Source organism: Dromiciops gliroides, chromosome 2 (assembly GCF_019393635.1).
Source record: "Dromiciops gliroides isolate mDroGli1 chromosome 2, mDroGli1.pri, whole genome shotgun sequence".
NCBI classification, from domain to species: Eukaryota; Metazoa; Chordata; class Mammalia; order Microbiotheria; family Microbiotheriidae; genus Dromiciops; species Dromiciops gliroides.
The window spans coordinates 374,642,351-374,669,675 of record NC_057862.1 but is presented as its reverse complement, the minus strand read 5'-3'; the positions used below and the strand labels follow the sequence as shown (position 1 = coordinate 374,669,675).

At 36.8% G+C, this 27,325-nt stretch overlaps 1 protein-coding gene and 1 long non-coding RNA gene across 2 annotated transcripts in view; one reads left to right on the top strand and one right to left on the bottom strand.

Moving 5' to 3' along the window:
* The first annotated feature begins 1,763 nt into the window (after positions 1 to 1,763).
* On the top strand, positions 1,764 to 26,882 carry LOC122743716. Its single transcript, XR_006355010.1, has 3 exons — positions 1,764 to 1,821; positions 9,322 to 9,405; positions 26,754 to 26,882. It is a non-coding gene; the product is annotated as an uncharacterized LOC122743716 (long non-coding RNA).
* The window catches only part of RAD21L1 (RAD21 cohesin complex component like 1), a 43,008-nt gene continuing 19,747 nt past the window's right edge, over positions 4,065 to 27,325 (bottom strand). The window contains exons 7-15 of the mRNA XM_043988836.1: positions 26,783 to 26,887; positions 25,791 to 25,898; positions 24,142 to 24,371; positions 23,347 to 23,446; positions 18,578 to 18,717; positions 15,609 to 15,611; positions 14,710 to 14,808; positions 5,890 to 5,970; positions 4,065 to 4,253 (exon numbers count right to left, since the gene is read on the bottom strand). Of these exons, the coding sequence (XP_043844771.1) occupies positions 4,065 to 4,253; positions 5,890 to 5,970; positions 14,710 to 14,808; positions 15,609 to 15,611; positions 18,578 to 18,717; positions 23,347 to 23,446; positions 24,142 to 24,371; positions 25,791 to 25,898; positions 26,783 to 26,887 (1,055 nt within the window). The remainder of the gene's footprint in view (positions 4,254 to 5,889; positions 5,971 to 14,709; positions 14,809 to 15,608; positions 15,612 to 18,577; positions 18,718 to 23,346; positions 23,447 to 24,141; positions 24,372 to 25,790; positions 25,899 to 26,782; positions 26,888 to 27,325) is intronic.

The following is a 27,325-nucleotide window of genomic DNA, read 5'->3' as shown; positions in this document are numbered from 1 at the left end:
GTAAAATGAGCTGGAGAAGGAAATGGCAAACCAATCTGGTATCTTTGCCAAGAAGACCCCAGATGGTATAACAGAGTCAGACATGTCCCACTCCCTCATTTCTCTGGTCTGAACCAGCAATTCAGTGTGTTTTCCCCACCACTAGCAATTCAGAGGTTTGCCATGCTTGTGCTTCCAGGTTATATAGTCCCTGGCTGGTTTTTGCTTCTGAAGGGTTACAGCTAGATTCTCTGTCTGGGGGTGGGGCAGCTAGGTGGTACAGTGGATGAAGCACTGGCCCTGGATTCAGGAGTTCGACCTCAGACCCTTGCAAAATAACCAAAACAAAACAAAAACAAATTGGCTGTCTAGGCCTGAGAAAATCTCTGCACCCTGGGGTCTCCACAGTGCTGGAAAGAGGGAGGAGGAATGGGGATGCAAGGGTGGCTTTTGATGTAAGCCTGTGTCATGTCCTGCAGGTCTGCTAGTATAAGCCTCATGTGATTGGTAGTGGGAGAGGTGGGGGAGGGTGAGCTCAGGGTCAGTGAGCTTCAGTTTCTGGGATTTTTATTTTTTAAACTCCTTTTGGATGTTGGTTGTCCTAGATCATGGAGACAGCTGAAGTTGCTTCATCTTTGACGCATAATTTCTGTTTTGAAAAGGTCTGAGAGGTCGTGGGGAATCAGAGAAAATGTCTTCTCTGCCATCTTGTTTGTTGCTCATGTCTTGTTGCTTGGACCTAGCACTCAGCATCGTCCTTCACTCCTCTCCATGAATCTAGGTCCTGGAATCCTTCCCCTGGCCAGGCACTGCCTCCAGTCACTTCCGACACTTTGACCATCTGGTTCCTTTGGTTTTGAAGACATGTGGTGCCTCTTCTCCTGGGGCTGCATGGTTGCTTGGAGCACGTGGAGTAGGTCCTTGGAGCAGTCACAACAGGGCTATGTAGTTGTCAAATCATCCCTCCAGAAAACTGGAGCCTGCATGTGTCTGACCATCTGCTCTCCAGACACCTCTACTCCAGTTCTCTCCTCTCAGCAATGCCTGTGCTCTCTTAAAGGCCAAATCCAAGGCTGTGCTCAGGTGTATAACAGGTATGTGAAGGTGACTTAATCATCTTTAAATGTCACAACTCAATCAGTCACCCTCACTGCGGTCCCAAGAGTTAAGCCCAGGGTAAGGGTACTAGTTCACATGCCATCAAGGTGACATCATTAATTCCAAAGAGTTTCAAATGTCATGGCAATGGGGATGTTTATACCTTCTAAAGGGAGAAAATTTCAAAACAAAGACCTCATCCTCTGAATTTGTTAAATTTTATTAGGCTCCTCCCGGTCATACCCTGCACTATACATATATTTGTCAAAGTGCCTTTTTTTTTTCCAGGGCAATGAGAGTTAAATGACTTGCCCAGGGTCACACAGCTAGTGTTAAGTGTCTGAGACTGGATTTGAACTCAGGTCCTCCTGAATCCAGGGCTGGTGCTTTATCCACTGTGCCACCTAGCTGCCCCAAAGTGCTTTTAAAAATGTTATTATTCTGCCTTGAGGTTCACCCAGATCCTCTAAATAAAGATACCTCTAACATTCAAAGCTGAGCCAAAGTTGCTGTTTGTTTTTAGAGAGGGAATGTTTAAAATTCCCCTTTTTGAGTCCTTTTCCTCCCCCAACCTTTTTTGTCTTTTTTTTTTTTTTTGCTTTTTTTACATAAAAGACTACACTTCCCAGATGTCTCTGCTGGCAGCTTTCCCAGTGAGGTGGGAATACGCAATCCCAACCATCATCCTCCTAGACAGAGAGGAAGCAACTGATGAAGAATTATCATGGATACATAACAGACCAGGTGACTTTCTTGCAATATACTAGAATAATAAATATCAACCAGAATCCGAATTGAATAGCGAGGGAAATCATACTAATGGGGGATCAGAAGTATAAAGTAAAAGGTTTTAATCTAGAAAACAATTCTCTTTATTCTGCATTAATACTGAGAGGATAGAGAGAAAATTAGTTATATTTTGATTGGATCTGGGAAGTTTACCTGCATACTGCTCTCCTTAATGAAAAGATAACCTGTATATGAAGAGAAAGAACACTAACTGGAGACCTGTGTTCTAGTTTGGACTCTACTTCAAAGTAGCTGTGTGAGAAAGTGTAAAATACTTCTCTCTTTCCTTATCTAAAAAAATGAGGGGATTGGACAAGATAATCTCTGAGATCTCTTCTAGCTTTAACATTCTCTGGCTCTAGTTCTGAATTAAAATGTAATTTATTTAATGTCACTTCATATTTCAGTGTTAGATAATTTCTTAATAGAGACAGTATCAATTTATAATATTATAATACTAGAATCAAATTGACTTATAAGGTGATACACATATATTTATTATTTTGGGCACAGATGCAAAATTTCATGAAAGGTCCTATAACTCTTTGTTAAATATGAATTAAATGGATCTCCATCAGAGAAGGCTTCCCTTTTTACCTTTTCTGCTTGCTTCTTCCCTAGTTCAAAGCGTGACAGGGAGATATTTATCCTTATGGCTCTATGGATAAGGAAAAGGATTGCCTTTCTAGGGCTTCAGTTTCTGTCTTTTTAAAGTAAGGGCACTGGGGCAGCTAGGTGTCACAGTGGATAAAACATCGGCCCTGGATTCAGGAGGACCTGAATTAAAATCCAGTTTCAGACACACTTACTAGCTGTGTGACCCTGGGCAAGTCACTTAACCCCAATTGCCTCACCAATAAATAAACGAATGAAAAGAAAGAAAGAAAGAAAGAAAGGAAGGAAGGAAGGAAGGAAGGAAGGAAGGAAGGAAGGAAGGAAGGAAGGAAGGAAGGAAGGAAGGAAGGAAGGAAGGAAGGAAGGAAGGAAGAAAGAAAGAAAGAAAGAAAGAAAGAAAGAAAGAAAGAAAGAAAGAAAGAAAGAAAGAAAGGGGACTGAACTAAAAATGGGAGGAGTATTTACCCAAATTCCTGAGGTCTGCCCTTAACCCTAATCTTTGGGCAGGGAGCTGGGAGTATGGTCAAGCCAGGGTTACAGAAATAATTCCTAACATCTCTTCTAGCTCTGACATTTTGTGTTCTAGATCCCTTACTAGTGCCAACCATCCATCTCTTAAGGGGAAACACATTTGGATGTTGTCTTAGATTTTAGCATGATTCAGGGTGTTTTTACTGGTATTTTAATAAGTGTTTTGAGCATGGAATAAGTGTCCTAGGGAGTGCTAAATGTATAGTGGGAGACATTTCTAAATCTCATTTTGAAATAAGAATAATAATGGCCATTAACTTTAGATATTCTTTCCTGCACTTAACACATGCTCATTTGTAAAGAGTAAGAGAAGAATGTTTATTTCAATAAAGTGTATTCTTTCTGTAGGTACAGATAAGCATACTGGATAGTTTCTTCATTTTACCATAAGAAAATGTTTGCTTTGCTGACATTTTCAAATTAACAACGTTTATAAAAATATAAAAGAGTGTCAAATGACAAACAAACATTAATGACTTGCAAATAGACTAAAAACACAGGTGATTTGATTCACTGAGGATAAATGTCAAGGACTATAAAATAAGGCACTTAGGGAAAATCAAACACATACATTTATAAGAAGTAGAATATAAATTACATTATCCATTGAACAATAACAGGAAATAGTTAAGTGCTAATTAACTCAATAAAGTTTGAATAATGCAATGCAAAATATTCCAGTTATAAGAGAAGTATTTCTCTTTAATTCTGAAAGAATTTCTAAACACACTGACACACTTTTAAAAGATAAAAACAAAGTTGATTGTCCACTGTAAATCTATTTAAAGTTCAATGCTTAGATATATTTTAAACCAGATTTAAAAAAAAAAACCAAACCTCTGTACCGTTAGAATTAATCATTCACTAACACATGTACACTCCAGTCTTCATCTCTCATTCTGGCCTTACAGGTAGAAAGTGGGAATACTTCCTACCAAACTATAGTTCAGACTTCTAGCTGCTTCTATAGTTACTTTACAAAGAACTGAAAACTCTAGATAGAAATTCTTCTGTAGACAAGCCCCACAGGCTTTGGGATTTCCCACTGGTGCTCATATTTGATGGAACATTGGTCCCACAGTTGCTATGATGTCTGCATAGGGGGCACTCTGACTAAGTTCAATGGCTCGCTGCTTCTTGAGGACAAGGAAGCTATAAAATTTGGCAGCAGCTTGTTTTTGGTCACTGTTTCTGCAGAGTTTCATCAGGCTAAAGGACTGAACTCCCATCTTGTTGGAATGCTGAGAAAGGGAAGAAAAGAGAAATGGGGGAAAAGATAGTTAAAAGTACACCTCAGAGTATGTAATGAGCATCATAAATATCATTTTGAGAAAAGACTATATCTTGATGTATTAATGATAGCACATTTTTGGCTAAATTTAATAAATATCAGTCAATGATAAAAATCCTAATTTTGACATAAATAGGATCACAAAATTTAGAACCAGAAGGGAACTTTGAATTCGCTGAGTCCAAAGCCCTTGTTTTCAGAAGAGAAAACTGGATTTCAGAGATGTTAAATGACTTGTTCAAGGTCAACAATATAGAGCTGAACCAGTATTCACATTAAAATCCTTTGACTTCAAATTCAATGCTTCACCATGTTGCTTCTAATAGTAGTTCACATGTCTATCACTTTACAATTCCCAAAATGCTTTCCGTACATCATGCCCGTGAGGTAAGCTGGCCATAAGTATTATTATCTCTATTTTACAGATGAGGAAACTGAGGCTTAAGGACATGAAATCATTTGTCTAAGATCACACATCTATCTGGAATCTAGGACTTGACTTTAAATGGGGCAGCCAGGTGGTGCAGTGGATAGAGCGCTGGGCCTGGAGTCAGGAAGACTCCTCTTCCTGAATTCAAATCTAGCCTCAGACACTTACTAGCTGTATGATTCTGGGCAAGTCATTTAACCCTGTTTGCCTCAGTTTCCTCATCTGTAAAATGAGCTGGAGAAGGAAATGGCAAACCACTCCAGTATCTTTGCCAAGAAAACCCCAAATGGGGTGACAGAGAGACAGACACAACAGAAACAACAAGAGGGACTTGACTCAGGTCCTTTCACTTCAGGTATATCAGTCATTATTCTATCTGATATCCCAGGACTAGTTCAGGTGTTATAATGACCGCAAAAGTAGTATACCACGTGTTCATTTGTTTACTCCCTTGAAAGGGTTGGGGTGAGGTTCACAAGTTGGATGGATAGTTTTTTGGTTTATATACTATCCCTGGAAAGAAGTTATATTTTAATCTGTTGTCAGCTGTCAATGAACTCTACCATATCAATGATTGTCAGACAGCTGAGAACAGCAAAACACAAGATATGTCCTTGGGGGAAAAAGGGGAGGCAGCCAATAACAAGGCCTAGTCGTGATAGCGGCATGAATGGAAAGAATCATAGAAGAGGAACATAAGGAGAACTGAGGAATGCAGCTAACTCTATGCATGACCTTGGGCCAGAGACTTAAGTCCATCAATCAAAAAGCATTTATTAATTTATTAACCTATTATATGTCAGGCAATGAGTTAGGCACTAGGGATACAAATATCCTCAAGGAGTTTACATTTTAATGGGGGAGACAAGTACCTATGTAGGTAAATACAGAATAAATATATAGAGAATAAACACAATGTAGTTTGAGAAGGAGAGGATTAACATTTGGGGACATCTGAAGCTCCCTTCCCCCTTTTGAAGCTTATATTCCTTATCTTTAAAATAAGAGAATTGGATCAGATGCTATCTAAGGTCTTTCTAGCACAATAATTTTTTTTAATTTATGGATTTCACATGCCACATCTTTAGAATAACTTACTCATTATCATTTTATCAATGTCTGGTAGTTTCCAGAAAATCAATATTTCTTTTCTTACCCGTAAATAATCTAACATCTGAAGTGTTCTTTGATTCCACTTTTTTTCCTCAGTAATTTGGTCATTGTCCAAAGACTCCTCCTGTCGGAAAGATGGATGAAAAGTATTTCAAAAGAAGATTCTGGGGGCAGCTAGGTGGCACAGTGGATAGAGCACTGGCCCTGGATTCAGGAGAACCTGAGTTCAAATCCAGCCTCAGACACTTAACACTCACTAGCTGTGTGACCCTGGGCAAGTCACTTAACCCTCATTGCCCCTCAAAAAAAAAAAAAGAAGATTCTGTATTAAAGATTTATTGTTAAAGATTTTAGAGGGTTTTCCCCTTATTGCTACAAAAGTGAAGAAATCAGTTTGGTTGGGGATAGTTCCAATTTTTGATGATCTATACCTTGGGACAGATACAGAGGTAACTATAGAGAGCACATGAAGTGCTTTCAATGGAGTTGGGCCTAGATGCTCCCTAGGCCTTTTCCGGTGCTAACATTCTACGATAATGCTTCATAAATTTCCATGTCTAAATGAAACAGTTGATGGAAGAATTCAAAAGTAATTTACAGTGCTTAGTGGTTTTTCTACAGTAGGGGCCCGGCTTCTCAGAGTAATATGTCAAGTCTTTGGCAATAATTATTCACTCCCCTGAAGGAGGAAGAGGTATTCTCAGGCCACACTTTCCCTCATGCTGTTGCCCAACTCAGCTTGTTGGCAGAAGAACAGTGAATGCTGCTCCAAGTCCAGGGTACAATAATGGAGCAAACAGATCAGAATCATAAAATGTCACATCTGAAAGGGACTTCAGGAGCTATCTAGTCTAATCCATATCTGAGCAAGGATTCTCTCTAAAATGTGCCTAAGGGGTCAGTCAGCTCTCCTGGGCTTGAAGCCATCAAGTGAGGGGGCACCCACTACACTTCCCAAGGCTTCCCCTCCACTTTGGTTAGCTCCAAAGTGGGAAGTGTTAGAAAGTTAGTTTTGTAAGTAAATTAGTTAATGTTAAGTACTTAAGGAAGGCAGCCTGATAATATTTCTACATTATTTTGCTAAGAGGAAATACTCTTAAACTGAAGAGTTAAACTGAAAAGCTTTCAAATAAGATTTAAATGGCTATCTTGGTTACATACTTCAAAGGATAAAAATATTGATAATGTTTATATCATAATAATTTGTCATGTTTATTTGACATAAATTGTTTCTTGCCCTAAACCAATGTATATATGTACATATCTATATATTATCTCTACACAAATGATTCTGAGATCCATACATCTAGCTTTATAGTATCTTGTGTACTTATTTAATTGAAATACATGATTCAATTTGATAGAAACACTTTCCAACTTAAAAAAATCAAATCATTAATATTTCAAGTAATTTTTATGAAGATTTAATGATTTACCTTTTAAGAACATTTTCAGAACATGGTTTGCAAAAATTCCCTGTTCATTATGTGTGTGTGTGTGTGTGTGTGTGTGTGTGTGTGTGTTAACTAAAGTAACCCTTTAAGATTATGGAGCAAAAGTATTCAAGTAATTTTTTTTTTAGGGAAGCTAGGTAGTACAGTGAATAGAGTGCCCAGCCTGAAGTCAAGAAGACTCCTCTTCCTGAGTTCAAATCCAGCCTCAGACATTTTTCTAGCTGTGTGACCCTAAGCAAGTCACTTAACCCTGGTTGCCTCAGTTTCTTCATCTATAAAATGAGCTGGAGAAGGAAATGGCAAACCACCCTTTGCTAAGAAAACCCCAAATGGGGACACAAAGAATTGAACATGACTCAACAACAACAAAACTTTTATTTTTAAATTATCTAAACTATTGTTTTAAAATAAAACATTTTTCACTTCTAGCTATCCAATGTTTAGTTTTTTGTGGTCAGGAGGAATAGGGCAATAGGGCTAGTTTCCTGATGCTCTCTTACCCCCCCCCCCCCAAAAAAAAAAGGGTGATTCTCTACCACTCTGATGGGTAATTACCAGAGATGTCATTTTGAGTAAATAGGATGTCTATTCTGCCCCTTGTCTAAAAATATCAGTCCTACTCCTTGTCATTTCACCATTTCAGGTTCATTCTTTTAATTATCATTTTTGAAGAGTCTCTTTTAAGTGTTAAATTTTTATCAACTGAAATCTTAGAAGAGATTATTGATACTCTCCAAAGAAGTACAAGATAGGAGCCTAAAATTAATATGAGTTAGCTGAAAGCATTCAAGGAAACAAAAAATAGCTAGACAAGTTTACCTGGGTCATGATTCTACCCAGATGCCATGCCACTCAAAACTCACATTGTTTGTGAGTCATGTTATTGGCTTCTCTTATATAGCATGGAAACTTGGATGACTTTCTTAATGCTTCTTCAGTTCCACAGGCTCCAAGCTGCTCTTTAGGAGATCCAGAAAATGTTGGCATATTTATGAATATCTGAAGATAAGGGAACTTACAGACAGGGATTCTCAATTACCTCTCCCATCCCAGTAAGGCTTGAGACTCAAAGACTGCCCCAAATACAAATTACTCTCTTAATTCTGTTTCTATGTCTCATTCCTCATTTCAAATTGATGGGTCAAAAATATGATCGTCTTATCTAAATTGCTCCTGCTCAAACTAGAGTATATTCCTATCTAACATGTCCTCAGTATGGATGAAGCAGCTGCTCACCTATTTGATGACTTTTTTGCTAATCATGATTTTTTTGAAGAATAAAAAAATGCAAAAAGCAATGGTCTGATTTTTCATTAAACATTTACCAGATTGTGGCTATATATGTATTGTACAAATAGCCTAAGGTTTGGTAGAATTGGTGAGTTCACTACAATAAAGCCTATACACTTAATCTATTTGGACATTTAGCAGCTGAATCAATTGTGTGAAAATCCCAATGGATTATTAAAACAGCTGAATTGAAGGGTTTGGAGGTTCTGTTGCCTAGGATGATGCATAAATATAATTGTATCTATGTATGCAAAGTGAAAGAGTGAAATAAAACATTTAAATAATTCAAGTAATTCCCCTCACCCTCTCAAACAAACAAAACCAACTTTTGATTCTTGTTTGGATAATGGAAGAGATGCTTTAGCCTGTTTTCTCTGGATAATTGCTTTTATTATCCACTCAATTTTTAGTGGATAGGAACAGCCTAATTTTGTATCCTCGGTCCTTTGCTACTGCAATTTTTTTCACCAAGTGAATTTTTCCTTTTATAATTTTCATAAATTATCATTTTAGGCACACTGTCACATAACATAATACATAATGAAGACTATACTGTAACTGTTAAATATCACTTTCATTTACAAAAAATTTTTAGGTTATTCAGTTTTTTGTTTGTTTGTTTGGGTTTCTTTTGCAGGGCAGTGAGGGTTAAGTGACTTGCCCAGGGTCACACAGCTAGTAAGTGCAAAGTGTCTGAGGCCAGATTTGAACTCATGTTCTCTTGAATCCAGGGCCGGTGCTTTATCCACTGAGCCACCTAGCTGCCCCCTACAAAGAATTTCTATCCGAAGACTGCAAAGAAGCATCCTTGGGAGGTAATCTTTTTTCCTATTAATTCACAAAACTTACAAAATTCACCCATCCACAACAGGCCTTATTATTAATACAAATTAATTTATTTCCTAAAATTGTATAGTAATATATGCCAGGTAGTTTTAAAAGTTCTTAAAATGCTTTAAAAATAAGTATACAGAGGGGGCAGCTAGGTGGCACAATAGATAAAGTACTGGCCCTGGATTCAGGAGGACCTGAGTTCAAATCTGACTTCAGACACTTGACACTTACTAGCTGTGTGACCCTGGGCAAGTCATTTAACCCTCACTGCCCCACCCCCCCAAAAAACACATAAAAAATAATTATACAGAAAGGAAAACAATAGAATTGAGCCCTTAACTTTCTTACAAAGTATAACATTTTGATAAAGTAAATGAATAAATAAATGGATAAAAAATTGTTGGTTGGGCAGACCTTGTTAACCACTCTACAGCCTTTGATACTGTTGATCACCTTGTCTTCCTGAATATTTTTTTCTCTTTTGTTTTTTTTGCCACTTCTTTCTCTTAGTTTTCCTCCTATCTGTCTGACTACTTACTCTTTTTTAGGCTTCTTTGCTGGGTCTTTATCTGTGTCATGCCCACTAGCTGTAGGTATTCCTCAAGATTCTGTCCTGGGCCCCCTTTTCTTTCCACCCCATCTCACTTGATCTCATCAGCTGTCATGGTTTCAATTATTATCCCTAGACAGATGATTCTCAGATCTATATATCCAGCCCTATTCTTTCTCCTGACTTCTAGTTCTATATCACTAACTTCCTATTACACATTTTGAACTGCATAGTCCATCGGTATCTCAAACTCAACTTGCCTAAAAGTGAACTCATTAGCTTTCCCATTAAAAGCAACTTTCTTCCCAACTTCTTTATTACTATGGAGGGCACCAACATCCTCCCAGTCATTTTATTCACAACCTTTGTGTCATCTTCAAACACTTCACTCTTGCTCACCTCATGTATCCAAACAATTACCAAACCATCTTAGCTGATATGTTCTCAACATCTCTTACTCACATTACCTAATCTCCTTTCATATAGCCACTACCCTATTTCAGGCCCTTTCTCACCTCTCACTTCTTTTCCGGATAATTGTAATAGCTTTCTAACTGGTGTCCATGCCTCAAGCCTCTCCTTACTCCAATCCATCTTCCATAAAGCTGTCCAAGTGTTTTTCATAAAACATATGTAACTTTCCCTCTCCAATAAATTCCCATAGCTTCCTATTACCTCTAGGATCAACTAGAAAAGCCACTGGCACTGAGAGCTCTCCACAGCTTGGCCCTTTCCACTTTCTTCTTATACTTTCCATTCTTCTTATACTTCACTCCACATACTCTACAATGCAGCTGTACTTGCCTTGTTCACTCCATCAACTGCCTCTGTGTCTCTTCCTTGTCTCTCCCCTATTCAGGAAATGCTCTCCTTATTCACTTCTGCTTCTTACTTTCCTTGGTTTTCATTCAAGAATCAGCTCAAATTCCACCCTGTGCAGGCCTTTCCAAGTCCCTTCAGCTGCTAAGGTCATCTCTAAAGTTATCTTCCATCTACTCTGTATGTATCTTGCATCTTTCTCTCTCCATCTATAAAATATGCATATAGATAGATAGACATAGATATATAGAGCAGCTAGGTGGCACAGTGGATAAAGTGCCAGGCCTGAAGTCCAGAAGATTCAGCTTCTTGTGTTCAAATCTGGCCTCAGACACTTATTAGCTGTGTGACCCTGGGTAAGTCACTTAATCCTGTTTGCCTCAGTTTCTTCATCTATAAAATGAACTGAAAAAGAAATGGCAAACTACTCTAGTATCTTTGTCAAGAAAACCCCAAATGGAGTCACAAAGAGTCATTGAACAATTATATAGATATAGATATATAGATGAATATATGATATACACATACACACATATATACACATACACACATATATAAGGCTAGATATATAGATTTCAGAATCATCTGTATAGAGATGATATGTATACATACACATATGTATGTGCATATATGCATATGTACATATACATATTTCTCATTAGAATGTATGTTCACTTGGGCAGTATAAATTAAAGATAAATTTTTGCAGAATTTTCTAAAAGAGAATGGACCTCAGTTCTCTTATCTGCAAATTGAGAGTATTAAATAAATAATATTAGCTGATATAGAGTCTTTTTTTTTCTCGGGGCAATGAGGGTTAAGTGACTTGCCCAGGGTCACACAGCTAGTAAGCATCAAGTGTCTGAGGTCGGATTTGAACTCAGGTCCTCCTGAATCCAGGGCTGATGCTTTATCATTGCGCCACCTAGCTGCCCATATAGTGTTTAAGGTATGCAAAGTACTAAGACATTAAGAAAAGGTGGCAAGAATTCACAAAAGAACTATACAAGAAAGATCTTAATATCACTGATAACCACAGTGATAAGGTTATTGATCTAGAGCCAGATATCCTGGAGAATGAAGTAAAGTGGGATTCAAGAAGCATTGCTAACAATATGGTTAGTGGAGGTGAAAGAATTCTAGATGAGCTATTTAAAACCTTAAAAGATGATGCTATTAAAGTGCTGCACTCAACATGCCCCAAGTTTGGAAAACACAACAGTGGCCACCAGATTGGAAAAGATCAATTTATGACCCAATCCCCCAAAAAGACAATGCCAAAGAATATTCAAATTACCAAACAATTGTGCTCATTTCACATGCCAGCAAGGGTATGCATAAAATTCTGCAATCTAGCTTCAGCTATATGTGAACCAAGAATTACCAGAAGAGCGTGATACTTTTCGGAGGCAGAGGAACAAAAAACCAAATTGTCAATATTCACTGGATTATGGAGAAAGCAAAGGAGTTCCAGAGAAACATCTATTTCTGCTTCATTGACTACACTAAAGCCTTTGACTGTGTGGATGACAATAAAATGTTGCAAGTCCTCAAAGAAATGGGATTATCAGTTTGTTTTACTTGTCTCCTGAGGAACCAGCATGCAGGCCAAGAAGCAATAATTAGAACCAAACATAGAACAACTGATTGGTTTAATATTGGGAAAGGAGTATTGTCACCTTAATTATTTAATCTATATGGAGTGTACATCATGTAAAAGGCCAGGCTAGGGGCAGCTAGGTGGCGCAGTGGATAGAGCACTGGCCCTGGAGTCAGGAGGACCTGAGTTCAAATCCAGCCTCAGACACTTAACACTTACTAGCTGTGTGACCATGGGCGAGTCACTTAACCCCAATTGCCTCACTACAAAAAAAAAAAAAAAAAAGCCAGGCTAGAAGAATCAAAAGCTGGAATTTGGGTTGCCAGAAGAAATATCAATAATCTCAGATATGCAGACAATGCCACTTTGATGCAGAAAGCAAAAAGCAATTAAGAAGCCTCTTGATAAGGGTGAAAACAGAGAGTGTATAAGCTGGTATGAAGCTTACCATCAAAAACACTAAGATCTTGGCAACTTTCTCTTCATTTCCTGGCAAATAAAGGGAGAAGGAATGGGAGCAGCATCAGATTTTATATTCTTGAGCTCAAAGATGACTGCAGATGGTGACTGAAGCCATGAAATTAAAAGATGCTTGCTCCTTGGAAGGAAAGCTATGGCAAATTCGGACAGCATCAAAAAAGCAGAGATATCACCTTGCTGACAAAGATCCATATAGTCAAAGCTAGTTTTTTCCAATAGCAATATATGGCTGTGATAGTTGGACCAGAAAGGAAAGTCGAGCACCACAGAATCAACATTTTCCAAGTAGTGCTGGAAAAGACTTTTGAGAGTCCCTTGGACAGCAAGCAGTCAGATCTCTAAATAGTTAAATTAATTCAGGGTATTCACTGGAATGTCATATAGTGACGCTAAAGCTTAAATACTTTGGACACATAATGAGAAGATGGAATTTGTTGGCAAAGACCTTGATGCTGGGAAAGATTGAAGGCAAAAGAAAAGGGGACAGTAGAGGATGAGAGAGAACTTGGACAGACTTCGAGAGTGAGGTGAAGGACAGAAGGTGCAAAGGGTCATGAAGGATTGAACATGACTGAACAACAACAGCATTCTGTGAATGAAATATTATATGTTTACTATGCCTATTTTACAGATATGGAAGATGCAGAGGGAGCTGGAATGCCCATGGTCACATAACCAGTGAGTGTGACAGACAGAATTTAAACCTAGGTCTTTCCTGACTTTTAAGTTAGTAAATAGTATTTCCACTAAAGAGTACTGTTGAGACACAGTGGAAAGAGAAGTGCCGCAACGCAGTCAGGTTGTACATTTTATTTCCCTGTATTCTTAATTTTCAATAGTATCTCATAAATAAACTCTAAGAAAGAGTACTGCTACTTCTCTCTGAGGCTGCTTCCTGATCTGACATTCAATTATTATTTGGCTGATTAGATAAACACTCTAGCAGAATTCATGAGGACCAGGTTTTATTCCTGCCTCTGCTACTGACTCGGAGCCATTATGACTTAGCTATTTCACTTCTCCCTTCTTTAATGGCCTCATGTAATTCCTCATATAATAGTTATGTTCCTGAAAAGTTGTGTTTACATTTCCTTTTTTAAGCAGATTATTATTTGAAATGCTCTAAGGCAATTTACTATTTTAAGGAGTACTATGATGGTAAAGGGACAGGGGCAGCTAGGTGGCACAGTGAATGTAATGCTGGGCCTAGAGTCATGAAGACCTGGGTTCAAATATAGTCTCAGATACTTACTAGCCATGTTACCCTGAGCAAGTCACTTAACTCTGTTTGCCTCAGTTTCCTCTTTTGTAAAATGAGCTGCAGAAGGAAATGGCAAAGCACCCCAGTATCTTTGCCAAGAAAACCCCAACTGGGATCACAAAAAGTTGGACATAAGTGAAAATGAGTTGAACAACAACAACAAATGATGGTAAAACAAGGAAACCTTGTGAAAAATGAATAAACACTGCCTGATATATATTTTATATATCTGGATTTTCATATATCGGTTATTTTATATATTTTGTATTTTTACATATCAGTTAATAGTAAAATGGGAACACCGCCTTTGGGGTTCATGAACCCCAAGTTAAGAACCTTTGGCTTAGATATATTTGTGATGTTCATTACTAAATGTAAGCTATAAGAGTGAAGGGACTATATATTTATTGTCTTTGTAACTCCTCTAACACGTTCAATAATAAGTGCTCCATAAAATGACTGTTGAATGAATGAATGTAATGTCAATTCTCCAAAGACAGGTGTTGAATAACTATAAAGTACTCAAAGTGTTAGAAAATAAAACTGCCTAACAACCTTCTCAGGATCACACTTACATTTTCCAAATTAATTTGGCAATTTTCGATTTCCTTTCCTAAATAGTCATTCATTGACAAAGATTTCTCAGTATTGGAAGAAACCATTTCAGTTGCTTCCTGTTAAAAGAAAAAAGGTAAAGATAAATGTTATTTAGCTAGTAATTATTATAGAAGCAATTACATGTTCTTAAACATATTAATCACATGTATTACATTTCAATAGATTATTTAAAAAACCATACACATATGACCTCCTGAAAATACTTCCTTCACTCTTCAAGGAATCAAGCTAGTATACTCTGTTTGATTTTTCAAAGTCATATAATATTCTAGCTGCATTTAAACATAACAAAGAAAATGTATTTTCTTATTTAATATATATATATACTCATGAGTTTTATTCTGTTCTTATTTCTCTGGGTATTTTGTTTTCCATTTGATTTATATATATTTCATGTGGCACACAAATCCTTATATATGAATAAGCCTATCTGAAGTTATCTTGCACTTCTGTGGGAGCAGGGAGGGAAAATCATAACTTAAAGTTGAAAGCTCAGAATCAAAATGTCCCTTCCTAACTCCAACACTAATAGTGCCACATAAAGTTGGCTTGTCCACTATTTTGGGTGGGGAGGAAAAGGTGGAAGAAGAAGAAGAATGAAAGCTAATAAAGCAGGTGGAATGCTCAGAAGTAGGAGAGCAGATTATTTCTCTTGTAGCCATAGAAGAAATAAGCCAACCATATTTTCTTGAAGACATTTATCAAATAAATATTCATTTCAATAAAAATTAAACTATTGTACACATTTTGATTTTTTAAATGATGCATACTATCTTACCTCTCTTATTCTTAACCTATTATATTCCTTCTTTTATATTCCCAGCACACAACCCTGCACATAATAGTCACTTAATACCTGCTTATTGAATTCTTTTTCACAAAGCACTGAGTTTTCTTAGTTGCTAATAAAATAGAGTGCAGTCTCTTGGTAGAGCTGAGAACTAGTCTAACCATTTTGTAAAGTTCCCCCAAAGCTACTAAACTATGCATGTCCTGCAATAACAGTAGTAGGCCACTAGTGTACCCCAAAGAGATCAAAAGAAAAGGAACCATAGGTACAAAAATTTTTATCATAGTCCTTTTTTGTGGTGGCAAGGAATTGGAAATTGAAGGGATGCCCAATTTTGGGAATAGCTGAAGAAGTTATGTTATTTGGCTGTGATAGAATGCTATTGTACTCTAAGAAATGATGGTTTCAGAACATCCTGGGAAGACTTGTATGAAGTGATTCAAAATGAAAGGAACATAACCAGGAGAACAGTTTATACAATAATAGCAATATAGTAAAGATAATGAAATTTAAATGAATTTAATAACTCTGATCAACATGATGACCAACCACTATTCCAAAGGACTCATGATAAACTATCTTATCTATCTCCAGATAGAGAGCTGATGAACTCAGAGTACAAAGTGAATCATATTTTCTTCTCTTTCTTTTCTTCCTTCCTTCCTTCCTCCCCCCCCACCTCGATATCACTGATATACGAATTTGTTCTGCATGATTCTACATAATTGTAAAGAGTTTTGGTTTTCTTGCCTTCTCAATGGGAAGGGGAGAGAGAGAAATTGGAACTGAAAATAAAATAAAATTGAATTTATAAAAAGAACATAGTACTGTATAGAAAAAAAAAGCTTTAAAAGCATTAGTTTGGGGCAGCTAGGCGGCGCAGTGGATAGAGCACCGGCCCTGGATTCAGGAGTACCTGAGTTCAAAGCCGACCTCAGACACTTAACACTTACCAGCTGTGTGACCCTGGGCAAGTCACTTAACCCCAATTGCCTCACTAAAACACACCCACACACACACACACACACACACACACACACACACACACACACACACACACACAAACAAACCAAAAGCATTAGTTTGGTTTTGAATGAAACTAAAAACTTGAGCTCTTAATGGTTCAATAAAGTGACAATTAGAAGAATATTCCATAGCATATATATATTTTAAAACTCTGAAATTTTCTTGAATGTGAAATTTTGCTCTATTGGTCAATAAGCATTTACTGAGTGTTTAATATGTACTTAGCATTGTGTTAAGCTCTGGAGATATAAGGAAAGGCAAAAATCAGTCCCTACTTTCAAAGAGCTTACCTTTTAATGAGAATCTGGATTTTAAAATATCTATTTACATGCCTTATTTCCTCCCTCCTAGAAAGTAAGCTCCTCAAAGATAAGGACAATATGTCATTTATCTTTATATCTTCCTTAGTACTTGGCACAGTAATTTTCAAATAATTTAATGATATAAATGTTTGTTAAAAATTAAGAATTTGGGGGCAGCTACTTGGCACAGTAGATAGAGTACTGGCCCTAGATTCAGGAGAACCTGAGTTCAAATCCAGCCTCAGACACTTGACACTTACTAGCTGTGTGACCCTGGGCAAGTCATTTAACCCTCATTGCCCCGCCCCCCCCCAAATTAAGAATTTAAGATAATAAGCGAAACTTTGTTTCAATCTGAAACTAGATATAGCATATCTTGTAATCTATTCTCCAAGGTGCCTATTGCTCAGCAGATAGCAATCACATTTCACCCTTCAGAGCTGTGATAATTACTGAAGAAAACCTATAAAACAATATAAGGACTAGAAGTGTATGAGACGGGGGCAGCTAGATGGCGCAGTGGATAAAGCACTGGCCCTGGATTCAGGAGTACCTGAGTTCAAATCCGGCCTCAGACACTAGACTTAGCTGTGTGACCTTGGGCAAGTCACTTAACCCCCATTGCCCCACAAAATAAACAAAACAAACAAACAAACAAAAAAAAGAAGTGTATGAGAGGTGAATAAACATATGATGTGATAGGGAGATACAAAGTTCCTAGCCTAGCCTTGAGAATATCACTCTTTTTTTGCACTGTTTTTAAAAAATATCATAAAAATATTTTATTATTTTCCAGTTACATGTAACGATAGTTTTCAACATTTGTTTTTCATAAGATTTTGAGTTCCACCAGCAGGACATTGTACACAGTATCAACAACATTGTGTGTTGATCAACTGTGTTAGACTTGACTCTTCTCAGCAATACAATGGTCCAAGATAGTTCCAAAGGACTCATGATGGAAAATGTTCTCTAAGTCCAGAAAAAAAGAACTGTGGAATCTAGATGTACATTGAACCATACTATTTCTATTTTTTTTGTTTTTCTTTTGTGAGGTTTTTCCTTTTTGCTCTGATTCTTCTTTCACAGCATGACTAATGAAGAAATATGTTTAATGTGATTGTACATATATAACCTATCTTAGATTGCTTGCTGTCTTGGGGAGAGGGGAGGGAGGGGAGGAAGGAAGAAAGTTTGAAACTAGAAATCTTATAAAAACAAATGTTGAAAACTATGTCTACATGTAACTGGAAAATAATAAAATATTTTTATGAAAAAAAAGATTTTGAGTTCCAAATTTTTCTCCCTCTCTCTCTTCCCTCCCCCCTCCACAATGCAGAAAGCAATCTGATATAGGTTATATATGTACAATCACATTAAACAAGAGAAAAAAATCACTCTTAATAAACTAGTGCTTAGTACTACATTTTTATAAATCTATTTAATGAACTTGTCAGGCAGTGAAGGATAGTATATGGGAACTAGCCTTTAAATCCATCGGACCTGGATTAAAGCCCCATCTCTGTCATTAGTGGCCGTGTCACCCTGAGCAAGTCACTTAAGCTATCAGTGCCCCAAGAAAACCTCTCTTAGGCTAGAAATTATAGATCATTTACCATTTTGCTTCGGTGGTGGGAGTTTGTACTCACTGGAATCTTTCTATGTATGTAAAAATACAGATCTGCACCCAAATAACCATAAACTTACTACAGTGCCAGCATTTTCATTGATATCTTCATGCCTGCCACTCTTAGACTTAGTCAATGGGAGATCTTCAGTTCCATCCTTCCTCATTGTTGTATGAGTTAACTCTTTCAGGTTACATGGCTCTTCCATCATCGGAGTCTCTGAATCAGCAAAGAAATAAAGGGAGTTTAATATTAATATTCAGAGATTGCCAAAATCATTCTAATGTGTAAAGGACATGACTTAGGCAAAAGGAGGAACTGGAAAACAAAGAATAGAGGCTATTTAGAATCAATTAATCAACAAGCATTTATTGAATGTATATGTAAAATCTGTATGTTTATCTTCCCTTCTTTCACTCTCTCATCCCTCTCTACTAACTCCCAAATCCCCAGAATGTTGCATTCGCCAATTATTCATAGCACTGTTTTCCCCAACTTGGTATCACAGCATATCTTAATATATTAATAAGTAGGGTGGCAAACTGCCCAGTTCCCCCATACTTACTCTAACAAGCACTAAAATTTGCACAAGACTGAATAATGATCAAGAACTCCAATGAGAAACTATAGATGTGACTTCTTGCACTTTAGAACTTCACCAAAAGTCAGCAGCTTCCCTAACCAATCTCTTACCTATCTTTCTAGGAGCACATTGGATAGAATGCTAGACTTGGCTGGAGTCAATAAGTTAGGAAGACCTGAGTTCAAATCTAGCTTCAGACATGTACTAGCTGCATGACCAACCCTGGGAAAGTCACTTAAATTCTCTGTGGCCTCAGTTCCCTCATCTGTAAAACGAGGGTAATAATAGTACCTATCTCCCAGGGTTGTTGAGAGGATAAAATGCTTTACATTTGTAAAGCATTTTTCAGTCCTCAAAATGAATATTGTTATCTCATTTTTGGTCCATACTCTCCTTCATGTCCTCTCTGATCTCAATTGGGGGAAGCTAGGTGGTACAGTGAATAGAGCACTGGCCTTGGAGTCAAGAGGACTTGCATTCAAACCTCATCTCAGACACTAGCTGTATGACCCTGAGCAAGAAACTTATCCCCAGTTGCCTTAAACATCCAGGGCCATTTCCAGTTGTCCTGATGTATATCTTGTCACTGGACCCAGATGGCTCTGGAGGAGAGAGTAAGGTTTGTGACCTTGCACAGACCTCCCTCACTTATCCAATTCACTGGAAGTCATGACATCACCCCCTAATGTCATGGTCTTCTTTGGGAACAAAGGACAAACAACAACAACCACAATAGCAACCCCAATTGGACTGCTAGTTTTGCCTGCTTTTATGCCTTTGTACAGAAGGTCTGAGGCAGCTAGGTGACATAGTAGAGAGAGCACTGGCCCTGGAATCAGGAGGACCTGAGTTCAAATCTCACCTCAGGCACTTACTAGCTGTGTGACCCTGGGCAACTCACTTAACCCCAATTGCCTTAAACATCCAGGACCATTTCCAGTCATCCTGATATATATATATATATATATATATATATATATATATATATATATATATATATATATATCTTGTCACTGGACCCAGATGGCTCTGGAGGAGTGAGGTTGGTGACTTTGAACAGCCCTCCCTCACTTACATGCAATTCACTGCAAGTCTTGACATCACCCCCATGTCATGGTCCTCTTTGAGAACAAAGGACCACCACCACCAACAACAACAACAACAAAAGGTTTAGAATGTACTCCCTTCTCACCTCCACCTCTCAGACTCTCTAGCTTCCTCTGACAGCAGCTCAGACACCACTTCCCATGGGAGACCTTTCTTGATCCTCCCAGTTGCTAATGTTCTCTCCTTCCTGAAATTATTTTGCACTAACCTATCTGTATACTTGTTGTATTTCTGCCCCTCAAATAAAATATAAATTCCTTGAAGATAGGAACTGTTTTGTTTGTCATCTTTATATTTTCAGGACTTTGCACAGTGCCTTGAATATAGTAGATATTTAATAAATTTTTTAATATCAACACTTTCCAAATTAATCTATATATTTAATATTATACTGATCAAAATACTAACAGTGTGGTTACATAATTGGACAAAATGACAACAAAATTTATATGGAATGTCAAAGAGATAAAAACATTAAATTATAACAAAATTTCACCTACTCTGTAAATGGGCAAAGATGAAAAAAAGATAGAAATAGTTAATGTGGAAAAGGTTGTGGAAATATAGGCACATTAATGCATTGTTGGCAGAGTTGTGAAGTAGTACAACTATTTTAGAGAGCAACTTGGAATTATGCAAATAAGTGACTAAAATGTTTATATTCTTTGACTCAGAGATTCCACTCCTAGGCCTATACCTCAAGGAGTCGATTGATAAGAAAGTCTTCAGATACACCAAAATATTTATAGCACTTTTGCTGTTAAGAATTGGAAGCAAAGTAGATACTTATCACCTGGAGAACAGCTAAACAAATTGTGGCACATGTGAATATAACAAATGTAAAAGATAAAAAGAAACACAGAAAGATTGGTATGAACTGATGCAGAATGAAGTAAGCAGAGCTAAGAAAACAATATATACAATGATTGTAACAATGTAAAGGGCAATTATATAAAATCAAAAGTCAATTTCTTCACACACTACCCAGTAGAGTAGACACTACATAATGCTTACACCTCTTCCCCTCATTCCCCACCTAAGAATATTCCCTGAGAAGTTTACTGACAGGAAAAAAATCTATCCATACAAAAATATTATTGGCAGTACTATTTGTAATATCCCAAAATTGTAAATAAGCTAGGTGTTCATTGGTTAGCAAATGGCAAAACAAATTATGGTTATATGAATGAAATGGAATGTTATTGTACCATAATTAAATGATAGATAAATTTGAGGAATTCAAAGAAATATAGGAAGATTCATATTAATTGATACAGTATGAAAGCAGAAAAATTATACACACATATATACACACACAGTATCTACAACTATGTAGTTAAAGATAATAGCAACAACAAATCCAAGTTTATACACAGAAAAGAAGTTTTTAAAAATCATGAAAAACAGGTTGCTATGGGTATTACTATGTAAAAGTCAATGTAGAGATTTTATTTGGGGGGAACTTGGGTTTATAATCTGTAAGTACTGAAAATTTACAGACACATATAGTTTACAGTTTCTATTTTGGAGATTTTAATTTATTCTCTTCTTTATATGGTTGAATACCTAAACTTATGCATATAAATAAAAATAAAATTTATATTTTTTCCAAAAGCAAGGAGTCCAGGAAGCAGTATCTGATTGACCATTTTGGAGATACATACATACATACCCATATACACATACATAATACACACATATATATATTTATGTGTATGTATACATAAATTCACATAGATGTCTGTATACATGCATTTTATAAATTGATAAACAGTTGTTGAATAATTAATGCTAATTCCTCTTTGTGTGTTTGTGTGTGTAGTACTTTTCAGTTTATCTCATTTGATTCTCATAATTTTCCTGTGAGGTAGGAAGTACAGATACTATGCTCATGTTCTAAATTCTAGCTTCTTAAACTGTGGGTCATGACCCTATATGGGGTTGCATAACTGAATGTGGGGTTCACAAAAAATTTGGCAACAGTGAAAGGTTATGCATACCTATTTTATATACCTAAATACTCAGGGATGTGTAAAGATTTCTCAGGCAAAAAGGGGTCGCGAGTGAAAAAAGCTTAAGAAGCCCTGTTCTAGATAAGGAACTGTGGATCAGTAACTTGCATAGCACCAGGACTGGAATAAATAAAAGGATGTATTATCTAAAAGTACATATAATGTACCTGTTTGCGAGTTTCCAATGTAATCAACCTTTACCACTCCATCATGTACTTTCTACAAAATGACTGAAATTGGAGATGTATAATGACTCAGAGCAAACATATATATATATAGGTGAGGCAATTGGGGTTAAGTGACTTGCCCAGGGTCACACAGCTAGTAAGCGTTAAGTGTCTGAAGCCGCATTTGAACTCAGGTCCTCCTGATTCCAGGGCCAGTGCTCTATCCACTGCGCCATCTAGCTGCCCCCAGCAAATATATTTTTAATCTAAATTTTTACTGGCCATCTAAGTCATTTGGAAGTCAAAAATCACAACTCATGTAGTTTGCCAAGTACAATCCCTTCATTGTATGGCTAAAGGAACAGAGACTAGATCACAGAGCTAGAGCTGGAAGGAACCTCAGAGGCCATCAAGTTCCTCTCTTATGTGTGCGTGTGTGTGTGTGTGTGTGTGTGTGTGTGTGTGTGTAAATTCTTTATAAGCCTTCTTAAAATAATCCAATTAATAATGAAATTGTATTTGTTGGATTAGTATGTAATCTTAGAGGGCTAACATCCTTTGTCAGAGAAGCAAAAGCCACATTTTAGGCATAGCTCTTACAGAAATTTTTTTTTTTTTTTTTAGTGAGGCAATTGGGGTTAAGTGACTTGCCCAAGGTCACACAGCTAGTAAGTGTTAAGTGTCTGAGGCCGGGTTTGAACTCAGGTACTCCTGACTCCAGGGCCGGTGCTCTATCCACTGTGCTATCTAGCTGCCCCCAGAAATATTTCTTATCAACAAAATCTCTTAAATCAAAATCACACCAAACAGGCAAGAAACTGGAATGTCAGTGAAGCAATTTCCTTAACTTCAAAAACTTTTTTGGAGGTTGAGTTTGTTCCCCGGGTGGGTTTGGAGTCAAGTGAGGCATAAACATTTACACTCTAAAAGGACACCAGTGTTTAGTGTAAAAGAGGTCTCTATGGATCAGAAGTCTTACCTAGCAGGTCATTGTTTCTTGTTTCTTCCATTTCAGATCTCTTCTGTAAAGTTTTTCTTCTACGTTTATAGCCAGATGACTGAAAGCGTCTTCTAAACAACTGTGAAAATACATTTATATTTTCTTGTATTTTAGTAAGTAAAGTAAATCAGCAAAACACAGCTAATCGTGCCATAAAATAAACTAATAATACATAAATGTACATAAATCCCGAAGTGACAAGGTATGATAGTAACATGACATGTAATTCATATTGATCATTTACAATATACATTTTATCTAGTATTTCCTTTGATTCACATAACAACCTTATGAGAGACAACAAAGAAAAACTGCATGGCACAGTGTCTTTCGAGTTCTGGATTTGGAGTCTGAGGATCTACATTCAAATCATGGCTCTGATACTTGTCATCAATGTGATCTTGGGCAAGTCACTCACTTAACTTCTCTGGACCTCAGCTCTTCATATCTAAAATGACCTTCAAATTCCCTTCTGGCTCTAAAATTATGATTGTATGATCCATGTTTGACAAATAACAAAACTGAGGCTCAGAGACAATAAGGGATTAATGGGAAGTCTCACAGACAGGGAAGACAGGACTTGAACCCAAGTTTTTTTTACTACAAGATGGATTTTTTCCCCAATGAACTATGCTGAGTCCATCTAGGCTACACTCTTAAGTATTTTAATTCTGTTTATTCAAACTGTAAAATTTTGAAAAAGGATGTGTAACAGCTCTGTTATTAGTATACAATGTAAATATTACATCAGTATAAAAAGACAGAAAACTTTACCATTTTAAGCTCAGGATTAATCAGAAACTGGGTAGCACTTGATAGAAGTGTATCTACTCCTCCTGTCTCCTTCCACATCATCAAACGTCTGGTCGGGGGTGCAAGTTCCAACACAGTCAGAGTGTCCATGAAGTTACTAAGCTGTTTATGCATGGTGTTGCTGCTGATCTCCTTCACTGGATCAATAAGTAGCTTCTTCTTACGTTTGCTTTTTCTTCCCTGTGCAATATCTAAGAAATATCCACAAATTTGATTAGCCAAGCTCCTTATTATAATGGTGTCTGAGGAATTTCATATCAACAGAATACATTGTGCTGGATTTTTCCCTTCCTGGGTCTCAAGAAAGTAATGATGCAGAATTTCTTGGAGGGGGAAATCCCACTCCTTTTCTCCTCCTGATTTCCTTTCCAGTTCAGGTGGAGATTCACTTAGTGGCCAGTAGTCTTGAAATAATTTACTTTGACAAGTGTCTCTCAAAAGGTTCTTCAAAGCATCCATGAGAGCAGCACAACAGAGAGATAAAGAGACAGACAGACAGACAGACAGACAGACAGACACACACACACACACACACACACACACGCACACACAGCTGTTTCTGGTCCCAACCATGGTACTTATGGTACCTGCTCTAAAAAGTTATAGTTGTGAGTAACATAAGGATGACAGTGGGGAGAGGGACAATATCACTTACTTTTGTAATGAACTCCTAGAATTGGAAGAAACTTTAGAGCTCAGAATATCTAGTTCATTCTATCACTCCTATACCAGCAATTCCCAAACTAATTTGGCTACAGATCATTTTGGAGTTTGATGGAACTCATAAATGCTAATCCAGGGAATTTGGGAGGCATAGAATGTTCACTGGGACATCAGAGAAATTATGGGATAAAATTGACTTTTTCATTAGGAAAAATTGTCACATGTATTGAATATTTTGATGTATACATTGAAATTTTATCACAGAATCCCTATTAATAATTTTGCATAGAACTTCAGTTCTTTATAAAAGAGTTTAGAAAACACTGGTTTAGGCAGAAATGTCTAAAACAACTCCCAAACAGGATATCAAAAGCTCTTTAGAGGAAGGAATTCTATAGCTTTCCTTTGCAAGCCATTCTAGTGTCTAATAGGCCTCACTAGAAGATGATTTTTTGGTTTTTATTACTTAAATATCTTTACTAACAATCTAAACCCATTTTTTCTTATTCTGTTATACCTGAACATATCACCATCCCTCCTTCCACCAAGTTCCTGCACAGATTTGAAGATTATCATTGTCATTTTGTCTCTTCCAACTCCAAGCTTTTGCTTTAGGGTGAGGGAGTCTAATGTTTTTCATCTTAGTCTTTAGAATTTCCTTATGGATTTTTTCCCCCAAAGATTTAATCGGTGAGCCACCTTTAAATTTTATACACAACCAAACTGGATTTAGAGTTTAATAAGTACTGAATATAATGGATGTATCATCCTCTGGTTCCTTCATTACACCCCTCCTGTATTATAAATCCTATTATTGTATTGACCACTTACCATACTTCATAGGGTGTTCAAAAACATTGTCATACTCCATAGTATTCCAGATGTGATTATGTTCTAAGTTCTAATCCCTTTATATTCAAGAAACAAAACCCCAAAATGCCTCTGACCTTGAGGATCAATTGGATCAAGGGCAAATTCTTCTTCATTTGTCATTAACATAGTTCCATTCATTTGCTGACTGTCTGGTGGATGGACAGACTCGGACCCACTTGCTTCTCCTATTGAACACATAATGATAGTTCCATGAAAACAAATCTAATACAAAGAAGTAGTGTTGCAAATTATCATATAATACAGGAACTAAGTGCAATGGTAATCTTATACATAAGTTTAAAACAGTGGGCACATACTATAAATTATTCAGTAATAATAATGGACCCGCAAGGTAGCACAATTATATATTCATGTATAACTTCCCCTCTGCCCAAATTTCTATCATAGGAACAAAAGTAAATTTGATATTTAAAAGTAAGAAAAGTCAGAATGGGAGTTAGTCATACCTGTAATACTTATATGCTCATTAAAGAACTGAAAGATTGTTACATTAGTTAAGTTTACATTTATTTCCAGTGGCAAAATACTAATAATTAAGTAACTATGCAATTACATTCTAAAACATAATATTATAAGCTGTATGCATATATGCATACTTATATATAATATATATTTTACCATTTAGTCCAAAATACTTTTCAGCCCCAGAAACTCATAAAGACCATCTATTAATGTGTAGAGGGTCTACAATAAAAAATTCTATCCATGCCAATAAAATCACAGATCCCTGAAGTATGCAAGTAGGTCAACATAAATAATTTCAAAAGCACAATACCTTAGTGAGTCACTTAAATGTGCTTTAATAACTAATATTATGTAGTCACTCCTTTTCCCAGGCAACAAGATTTCAGTGTTGTACCATCACTCACATCACCACTCGAATTTCCTAGAACTCTAGTACTTGAATGTATTTTGATCTCACTTAACCTAGTCTCTTGTTTCTATCATTTCTTTCTATATTATAGTACTGAAAACTTAATGCTTATGATACTTAATTTGAATGTTCATTTTTTCAGGAAGTACGTAAAGGCAAATGTGAACTCACCAACTATTGACTCAGTTGATTCAAGAGGCTCAGGAGGCAAAGAAATATCTCTGTCCAAATTGAAGTCTTCCAACAGGATATTGTGGTCATCTTTTAGCAGATTGTCTTAAAAAACATAATATATGACTTTATCATGGAAACTTTAAAAAGTGTACTCATGAAAATAAAAGTTGAATAAAATGTGTCAAATGCAATTTCAACATTTGGCTGATTTAGTTTTATGTCACTTGTATCACTGGTTTCATATCACTTATAAAACTAAAATTGTATGATGGGGGCAGCTAGGTGGCACAGTGGATAGAGTACCGGCCCTAGATTCAGGAGGACCTGAGTTCAAATCTGGCCTCAGACACTTGACACTTACTAGCTGTGTGACCCTGGGCAAGTCACTTAACTCTCATTGCCCCACAAAAACAAACCCAAATGAGTAAATAAATAACTGTATGATGTATAATGAAATTTAACCAGATTCAGGACAATCGTTATGCTAATAAATTTTATTTAGCCATATTTAATATTGTAGTTCAGCAAACTATTCCTGAT